Here is a 9,780-nt window from a genome sequence, read left to right on the forward strand (position 1 = left end):
ACTGTACCAAACCAATTCATATTTTGTTTTTGTATTATATCTACTGTATTCCAACTTTTCTATGGCAAAAACTCATCAAAGAAAACCATAGAGCCATCAAAATAAGCACACAACACAAAGAAAACAGAATCTGTCAAAACAGAACAGCCTGTAGCAATCTGATTTGTTCGAATACTTCTGGAACTCCAAAAATTCTGAAAATCTAGGACGAGCTGAAAATTTTGTATATTCATCTACTGCAAAAAGAATTGGCATTTTTCCACTCTCTGGTAAAAAATAAGAATTGTTTTCGTGAGCGCATAAGTTTCTGTTTTTCAGCAGGATCAAACAACTATCACTCAAGAAGATCCTATCGGTTCTACTTGGCACAAACACTAATTAAAACATAAAAACACAATCATAACAGTAGCATAATTGTGTAAACACTCAAGAACAGAAAGCAAAAAGCAAAAGAAATTTTATTCATTGGGTTGCCTCCCAACAAGCGCTATAGTTTTACGCCCTTAGCTAGGCATAAAGCGAGGATCTAAGTTTTGTCATCTTTGTTTCGAGATCCATAAGATGCCCTCATGATTGAATCATATGGTGGCCTAATTCTTGTTCTAGGGAAGTGTTCCATGCCCTTCCTCAAGGGAAATTGGAACTTAATATTGCCTTCTTTCATATCAATCACGACACCGATAGTGCGTAAAAACGGTCTACCAAGAATAATAGGACAAGACAGATTGCAATCAATATCAAGAACAATAAAATCTATGGGCACATAATTCCTATTTACAAGACTAAGAACATCATTAATTCTTCCCATGGGCTTTTTAATAGTAGAATCCGCCAAGTGCAAATTTAAAGAACATGATTCAAGATCGGTAAAACCAAGCGCATCACATAAAGATTTCGGCATTGTAGAAACACTAGCACCCAAGTCACACAATGCAAAACACTCATAATTTTTAATCTTGATTTTGATAGTAGGTTCCCACTCATCATGCAATTTTCTAGGAATTGATACTTCTAATTCCATTTTTTTCTTCAAAAGCTTTCATCATAGCATCAACAATATGTTTAGTAAAAGTTTTATTTTGTTCATAAGCATGGGGTGAATTTATCATGGATTGAAACAAATAAATACAATCAATCAAAGAGTAACTATCATAATAAAAGTCTTTGTAATCCAAAAGAGTGGGCACATCACTAGTTAAAGTTTTGACCTCTTCAAACCCACTTTCATCAGTTTTCTCAACAAGATTTTCACCCTCCGAAATATCGGGATGCCTTCTACTTAAAGTTGACTCTTCTCCAGTCCCTTTTTCATCAATCTTAAATTTAGTAAACAAGGAATCAATAGAAGAAACACCAATCATTTTAAGATCTTCATCATTTTTACGAAAGAAATCACTAGAAAACGCTTTTTCTAAAAATTCTCTTTTAGCTCTAAGCATAGCGGTTCTTTTCTTACTTTCATCCATAGAAACATAAAGAGCTTTGATTGATTCATCTACTTTAGGCACAAAAATTTTCATCTTGAGATTTTCCACATCATGAGCAATTATATCAACACTTCTAGACAAATCATCAATTTTATTCAACTTTTCTTCTATGGAAGTGTTGAAAACTTTTTGCATGTTGATAAATTCTTTAATATTATTCTCAAGATCAGGGGTGTTCCTATTATTATTATAAGATTGATTTCCATAGGAATTACCATAATTATTAGAGGAATTACTAGGAAAAGGCCTAGGATTAAAATTACCTCTATAAGCATTGTTGTTGAAATTATTTCGAGAGATAAAATTCACATCTACGGCATCACTATTTTGCTCAATCAAAGTAGACAAAGGCATATCATTAAAATCAATAGGAGCACTTTTGCTGGCAACCAATTTCATAAGAGCATCAACTTTTTCACTCAAAGAAGAGATTTCTTCAACCGAATTGACTTTTTTACTAGTAGGAGCTCTTTCGGTATGCCATTGCGAATAATTTGCCATAATATTATCAAGAAATTTGGTGGCTTCACCCAAAGTAATTTCCATAAAAGTACCACCCGCGGCGGAATCTAAAAGATTATGAGAAAAAAAATTCAACCCCGCATAAAAAATTTGTATGATCATCCAAAGATTTAACCCATGAGTTGGGCAATTCCTTAGCATCATTTTCATCCTTTCCCAAGATTGTGCAACATGCTCATGTTCAAGTTGCTTGAAATTCATGATCTGGGTTCTAAGGGAAATAATTTTTGCGGGAGGAAAATACTTAGTGATAAAAGCATCTTTGCACTTATTCCAAGAATCGATACTATTGCGAGGCAAAGAAGAGAACCAAATTTTTGCAGAATCATGCAAAGAAAACGGAAATAATTTCATCTTGACCACATCATTGTCCACATCTTTTTTCTTTTGCGTATCGCATAATTCCACGAAAGTATTAAGATGGGATGCGGCATCCTCATTAGGAGTACTGAAAATTGGTCTTTCATAACAAGATTCAGCAAAGCAGTATTAATATCACAAGACTCGGCACTAGTGGCGGGAGGAGCAATCAGAGTGCCAATAAAATCATTGTTGTTGGTATTTGAGAAATCACATAACTTGGTGTTCTCTTGAGTCATGATGACGACGCAACAAGATTGCACTCAAAAACAGATCCGGCAAGAAAACGGCAAACGGAAAAAGAGTGGCGAATAAAATGGCAAATTTTTGTGAAGTGGGGGAGAGGAAAACGAGAGGCAAATGGAAAATAATGTAAATTGCGAGGAGATGAGATTTGTGATTAGGAACCTGGTATATGTTGAAGATCCTCCCCGGCAACGGCGCCAGAAATTCCTTTTGATGTCGCTTGAAGCTACGTCGGTTTTTCCCCAAAGAGGAAGGGATGATGCAGCACAGCGATGGTAGGTATTTCCCTCAGATGTGAAACCAAGGTTATTGAACCAGTAGGAGAACCAAGCAACACAACGTAAACAGCATCTGCACACAAATAACAACTACTCGCAACCCGACGTGTAAAAGGGGTTGTCAATCCCTTTCGGGTAGCGGCGCCTCAAGATAGGCAAACGGACGTGAATAAATTTGTAGTAAATTGATAGATCGAACGTCAAATAAAATAAATAAGAATAAAACACAGCAAGGTATTTTTGTATTTTTAGTTTAATAGATCTGAAAATAAATGCAAGAGAAAATAGATCGCAAAGGTAAATAATATGAGAAAGAGACCCGGGGGCCGTAGGTTTCACTAGTGGCTTCTCTCAAGAAAAATAGCAAACGGTGGGTGAACAGATTACTGTTGGGCAATTGATAGAACTTCAAATACTCATGACGATATCCAGGCAATGATCATTACATAGGCATCACGTCCAAGATTAGTAGACCGACACCGGCCTGCATCTGCTACTATTACTCCACACATCGACCGCTATCCAGCATGCATCTAATGTATTAAGTTCATGGAGAAATGGAGTAATGCAATAAGAACGATGACATGATGTAGACAAGATCTATCTATGTAGAGATAGACCCCCATCGTTTTATCCTTAGTAGCGACGATACATACGTGTCGGTTCCCCTTCTGTCACTGGGATCAAACACCGTAAGATCGAACCCACTACAAAGCACCTCTTCCCATTGCAAGATAAATAGATCAAGTTGGCCAAACAAAACCCAAATATTGGAGAAGAAATACGAGGCTATAAGCAATCATGCATAAAAGAGATCAAAGAAACTCAAATACTTTCATGGATATAAAAAGATAGATCTGATCATAAACTCAAAGTTCATCGGTCCCAACAAACACACCGCAAAAGAATTACATCATATGGATCTCCAAGAGACCATTGTATTGAGAATCCAGCGAGAGAGAGGAAGCCATCAAGCTACTAACTACGGACCCGAAGGTCTACAAAGAACTACTCACACATCATTGGAGAGGCACCATGGAGGTGGTGAACGCTATCCGAGATGATGTCTAGATTGGATGTGGTGGTTCTGGACTCTGCGGCGGCTGGATGAATATTTCGTCGACTCCTCTAGGGTTTCTGGAATATTGGGGTATTTATAGAGCAAAGAGGCAGTCCGGGGGCACCCGTGGTGGGCACAACCCACCAGGGCGCGCCTGGGCCTCCTGGCGTGCCCTGGTGGGTTGTGCTCTCCTCGGAGCACCCCCCAGGCGCAGCCAGGGCCCATTATGTTCCTTCTGGTCCAACGTTGCGTTTGGACTCTGTCTGATATTGATTTCATGCGATGTAAAAAACATGCAGAAAACAACAACTGGCACTTGGCACTATGTCAATAGGTTAGTACCAAAAATGATATAAAATGATTATAAAACATTCAAGATTGATAATATAACAGTATGGAACGATAAAAAATTATAGATACGTTGGAGACGTATCAGATCCTTGCACCACGTTTGAGCTGCAACACTTGCCAATACAACTTCTAATATTTTTCACCAAACTGAATATGATTGGACACTTGCTCAACACCTTTCTCTCTCTCTCTCTCTCTCTCTTGCTCCTTTTGTTCTCTCTCTTTTTTCCTCTCTTTTTCTATTTTATTCTGCAACACAATAGATCCAACAACAAGACTCACAGAAAAACAGTAGCAACTTTGGATAGAACTTGGTGCAAACACAAAGAGGAAAGCAAACAACTAGATCTCAGCAAACAAAGGCTTGGATTTTTTTGTGGCCTTTTGGCTTTGGACTCTAGACGGGGAAAAAATCAACGTAAAAATGATAGATCTAGCTATAAGGATACCGATCCTACCGTGTAAACCTTGCTATGCGACACCTTCTTCAGAGAGGAGGATGTACAAGGGGTGGTTCGCTTCACGGCGTAGGATCGACGAATGGATGGGGATAACTAGCTACAAGCAGCTGAAAAACGAAAAATAAGAGATTATGACCCGACGAGGAGGATGCTAACCGTAGCCTAGAATCTGAACATTTGCCGATCCACAACCCACAATACTACCCCACACAACCACGCTCAAGTCGTGGAGCATGGGATAGGTGCAATCCGCAAGGGAAACCACGAACTCTAACCCACACAGCATGATCTAGTCATTGAGCACAGATTAGGAGCGACTTCTCAAGGAATCACGAGAATAAGGATAACAAGAGCTCTCCAATCTCAGGAGGAGTCTATGTCTTTGGTCTTTGATAGAAATGGCAAAAGTCCTCAAAGAAGGGAAGAGCTAGCCTATTTATAATAGGGACACCCCCTGGATAGGTGTGAAATCAAACTAGTTTTGGGAACCAGTTTAGTGTGGAAGAGAACCAACTTTGGCTTGACTAAACGGGCTTCGAGACTTAATGAGGTAGCTTCTGGAAATCTCTCGTTGGAGGTGGTTGGTGGTTCCCGACTAAACATTGTTCACTGGAGTTGAACAATGTTTCCTTCAGCAGCAAAGTCGAGTTTTGGAAACCTTTCGTGAGGTGGGATATCCAAACTCGTGCAAAACATTGTTTCATGCTATTACAATGTTTCTTCAGTAGACAACCTATTTCTTCGCAACTTTGTTTCTTCATCATAAAACACTATTTTGGCACGGACTGAAAATGTTGTTGGTCTTCTTCGGTGTTCAGTAGACAACCTATTTCTTCGCAACTTTGTTTCTTCATCATAAAACACTATTTTGGCACTGACTGAAAATGTTGTTGGTCTTCTTCGATGTTGCACCTGAGTTCAATCAACAACGAAGGAGAGGTGAAGGCATAACCATGTTTTCAAGGTCAAATGATAAATTTAAGTTAGCGTTCACCTGATCATGTATTTTCTTTGCACGGCTTCTTGCGATTGGACCTTTGATGATTGGTGGTGTAGTGTCCATGGTTGGGATGTCCTCATTAGAAAGGGATCGGCAATTTGCTACTATGGCCGAAGCCAGTTCATAAAAAATGTACTCTACCATTTGTGAAGTCGAGAGCCCAATCACAAGTTGCAAGTTGCAACACGCCAGTTCTTGATTCCAAGAAAACAAAGTTCATGCCTGGGGGTACTCACCGCGGGTATGCTGGACAAGGTGGCAGCAGCCAGGATGGCGGTGAGCCGCGAACCTGGAGGGGGATTCGCCGCTCCAGGTTGGATTAGCGCCGAATCTAAGGGATCTCGCGTATGGGGAGTAGGGAAGCGGAGACGGGATTCAGGCAGGGTTTGTGGTTCAAGAACAAATCGTCACCGTCGATGAAAGACAGGCACACGAGACGAAGGCGAGTAGAGTTTCTAGCCAGAGTGACTGCAGCGTGTTTTAATTTTGGCTGATTAGCCTCATGTGAGCTTACACTTTCACGCTTCCAAAATTGGTCTACGCTTTCACGTGGTTTACTCTCTTCGTTTCAAATTGCTTAAATTTTCGCAAAGTCGTTTATACAGAACCTCGTCAAAACAGCTTCCAGATTTTTCACACACAGACAACCAAATAAGACCAGTAAAGCTCAGACAAATGTTGTCCGTGGATCAAAATGATATCACCGAGCCAAAACAAAACTAGCAGAAAAGAGTAAGTTTTAGTCGCTATCATCTTCGTCTTCTCGCGTTTCAAGCTGGGAGACAACCTTTTCTATGAACTTCCTGCGAACGCCTTCCATGACATTGTTACGGGATGAATCGCCACCACCTTGTCCATCATTCAGTACTGGGTCTGAATGGCAAAGCGCCAATGCAACAGCTGAAATAAACAGAATGAAAGTCTAGCATAAAGAGTGGAAGACCCTGCATGACACTTAAAGATTACGTGTGCTCACATCAGTTAAGTGGTCAAGAAAAATCCGTTGTTGTTTCTTATTCACACGACATATTCGATTTTAATGGTAACAGCAGCATAACTGTGAACTAGGCATGCCACTGTATTAGGCACTCATCCAAAATTTGTTCCCTCAATTTTTTTTCCTGTTTGTCATATGATGCAAGGCAAACATACATCAGGACAATATATCCACCGTAGACATGCCTGTGGTAATGAACATGATTTCCTCTTAGTACGGAAGGAAAAAGCCTCATCCTAAGGTCAAAGATTATAGTCACGTTAAGCCATCTAGATTGTAATATCCACAGAAATTGTGAATTGTATCCTGCGACTGGCTAATTGAAACATAATCCTAATATCGCACACTGTTCACTGGTGTGTACTGACAATATTTTTGCCCAACCAACTAAATAAAGAAGAGTAACTTGAACTAACCTCACAAAAGAAAACTTGAACTAACATAATGGAAACTGATTGTGTGGTACAACTTACATTCAGGTGTGCATTTCTTTCCACCGAACTTCTGTAGACCAACATAAGTCCCTTTGACAGCACTGTTGTTGTACACCAGTATTGTAGGAACATTCCTATCTGGGTAGTTGGGAATACAGTCCGTGGAAATAATTTTAACAAACTTGGTTTCTGCATATTTTGTTGCCAGTTCCTCCAGGCAAGTCTCAAGCAGCCCACATTCTGGTATCCTGCGATAAGATCCATAGAAGTCTCAGACAATGAACAGTTCGAGGTAGAATTTCTTCCTAAAGTCATTTCTGTATTATAAGCACCCCTGGGAAACAGTTAAACAGCATATAAAGCACAAGCACTGCAAACGTCTCACAGAAGCATAGGGCATAATGGCCTAAAATCCTACAGTTTCCAGTCAAAATGAGTATAAATCAAAATAGGAGCAAAGGGCTTTTCGTAGGCTGTTGCTCTGTGCAGTTAAAGATGGGATCCAACCTGTTCTGTTTGCGGAGACCGTATGGAGTAAACCGAAGTACTAGAAAAGAAGAGGAAAGATATCATGGTGTGGTATGGTTTGCTAAGCTAGGTTATCTTGTTTATTTTGAAATGGTAGTTCAAAAATCACGTGCATACAAGGTCAGATTTTGCCAGAACCATTTCAACACAATTATATCTCTGGATAACAAATTCCAAGAACCATAGTAGATAGTACTCATTTTCAAGCTGCCATAGCTAATTTTCCTATTTTTAATCAACATAACAAACACTCCCGCTGTAAAGAAATATAAGAGCATTTAGATCACTACTTTAGGCCCTGTTTGTTTGGGCTTTTGCTTCTGCTTTTGCAGCATTTCCACTTTGACCAAAAAGCCATAAAAGATTCTAAATAGTTGCTTTTGGAGTTTTATGGCTTTTGATGAATCAATCTAGCAATATTTGGCTCGAAAAGCCATGAAAACTCCAAAAGCACCTATTTAGGAGCTTTTATGGCTTTTTGGCCAAAGTGGAAAAGCTGCAAAAGTAGAAGCAAAAGCCCAAACAAACAGTGCCTTAGTGATCTAAACGCTCTTATATTTCTTTACGGAGGGAGTATGTATAGTTCGACACTTAGTTACGAACAAAGTTCTACTTACATGCCCATAAAAAAATTAGCTCATTCTTGTTGTAGTTTTTGACAGAAGAAGGGCATCATATTAAATAGGAAGAATTTCGCCTTACGCATCCTTGTAGAGGAAGACCACAACCCAGACATCCGGTGGAGCCTGCGAAACCTCACGCACAAAATCAGAGCCTGTGATGGGCTGTACTGTGCCGAATCTGGCAGTTTTTGCTGCCTCCTTGAGCTCTGCAAGCCTCATCCTCCTGTAAGCACACCACAACATCAAAACATCAGACAATTGGTGGACATGGATTTCTGGCTCCATGCATCAGAACGACACTTTCTCGCAAGTGGTACCAAAACAACTGAAATTGTACAGTAGTGCCCCGAGTCCAGATAAAAAACAACCGAAACAGACCAGATTTCTGTGGAAATCACACGAATTACCTCCATCCTACCGTGTAATTCGGATCAAATCAATCACGAAAAGCACTAGTGGAACACATCTCATGGATCACCAGACGTGCGGGAGACTAGATCGAGGCCGATGGGGAAAAGAGAGGGGGCGCACCTGTACTGCTCGAGGAAGCGGTCATCGTCGAGGTCGTCCTCGAGCTCCTCGAGCTCGTCGGGGTCGCGCGCGTCGAGCCACTCCTTGGACTTGGGCTGCTCGTCGGCGTCGACCCTGGGGGCGAAGGGCGGCGGCTTGAAGGGCTCCGGCTTCTCGGGCAGGTTCCCGAGTTTGCGCTGGATGTCGTCCCACTGCGTGGTCGCCCCCTCCACGTCCTTGTACACGAAGTGGTAGTCCGCCATGGCCGAGCCTCGAACGAGCTAGCGAGCGAGAGAGAGATCGGGACAGGAGAAGCGGAAGGCCAGTATACCTGGCCATGGCAGCCCGTCCCGAACGGCCCGACCTTGCCCATGGGCCGGGGCTGGGCCTAGATTTTGCGCCCAATGGCCGGGCCGGGCTGGGTTGGGCTTGTTGTATTTGCAATTTAAGAATGAGGCCCGACCCAAGGCCTGATGAGCTTTTTGACTGATGGGCCGGGCTTGGGCCGGAAAACTAGGCCTGACGGTTGGCCCATGCCTAGGTTTTCTGCTTTGGGCTTTGTTAGGCCCGACCCGGCCCGAGTTATGCCTAGGAATGCCGAAGGGGAACGAGGAGGCGAGAGAATGGGAGAGATCGGTTGACAGGTGGACCCCATGTACTCGCGCTAGACGCTATCGCTCATGGGATCTGGATCAGCGTGTGGCAGGTTGGGCCCGCTTGTCATTCAGATAGAGGCTTTCCGCTGGATGAGACGGTGCCACTGATTGCGAAACAAAAACTGAGGAGAGGAAGCAAAGCGGGAGAAGATCATTCTTCGGGGAAGCGGAGATGACGGTTGGTCATCTCGCCAACGACACCATCCTCTGAGGCCGCGAAGGCACGGTGAGCTCCTCCTCCTCGTCTGCCCTTGCCCTCTTCTCCTT

General features: G+C 41.9%; 1 protein-coding gene across 1 annotated transcript; it reads right to left on the bottom strand.

Annotated features, from left to right (window-relative positions):
• Nucleotides 1-6,318: 6,318 nt before the first annotated feature.
• LOC109778067 (uncharacterized) lies at nucleotides 6,319-9,229 on the bottom strand. The gene is made up of 4 exons (XM_020336618.4): nucleotides 8,879-9,229; nucleotides 8,427-8,570; nucleotides 7,236-7,444; nucleotides 6,319-6,665 (listed from the first exon to the last, which is right to left on the bottom strand). Exons 1-4 carry the CDS (start codon nucleotides 9,118-9,120, stop codon nucleotides 6,505-6,507), a joined length of 756 nt encoding a protein of 251 aa, XP_020192207.1. The 5' UTR covers nucleotides 9,121-9,229; the 3' UTR covers nucleotides 6,319-6,504.
• Nucleotides 9,230-9,780: the final 551 nt, after the last annotated feature.

This window comes from Aegilops tauschii, chromosome 2, assembly GCF_002575655.3.
Source record: "Aegilops tauschii subsp. strangulata cultivar AL8/78 chromosome 2, Aet v6.0, whole genome shotgun sequence".
Classification (NCBI taxonomy): Eukaryota; Viridiplantae; Streptophyta; class Magnoliopsida; order Poales; family Poaceae; genus Aegilops; species Aegilops tauschii.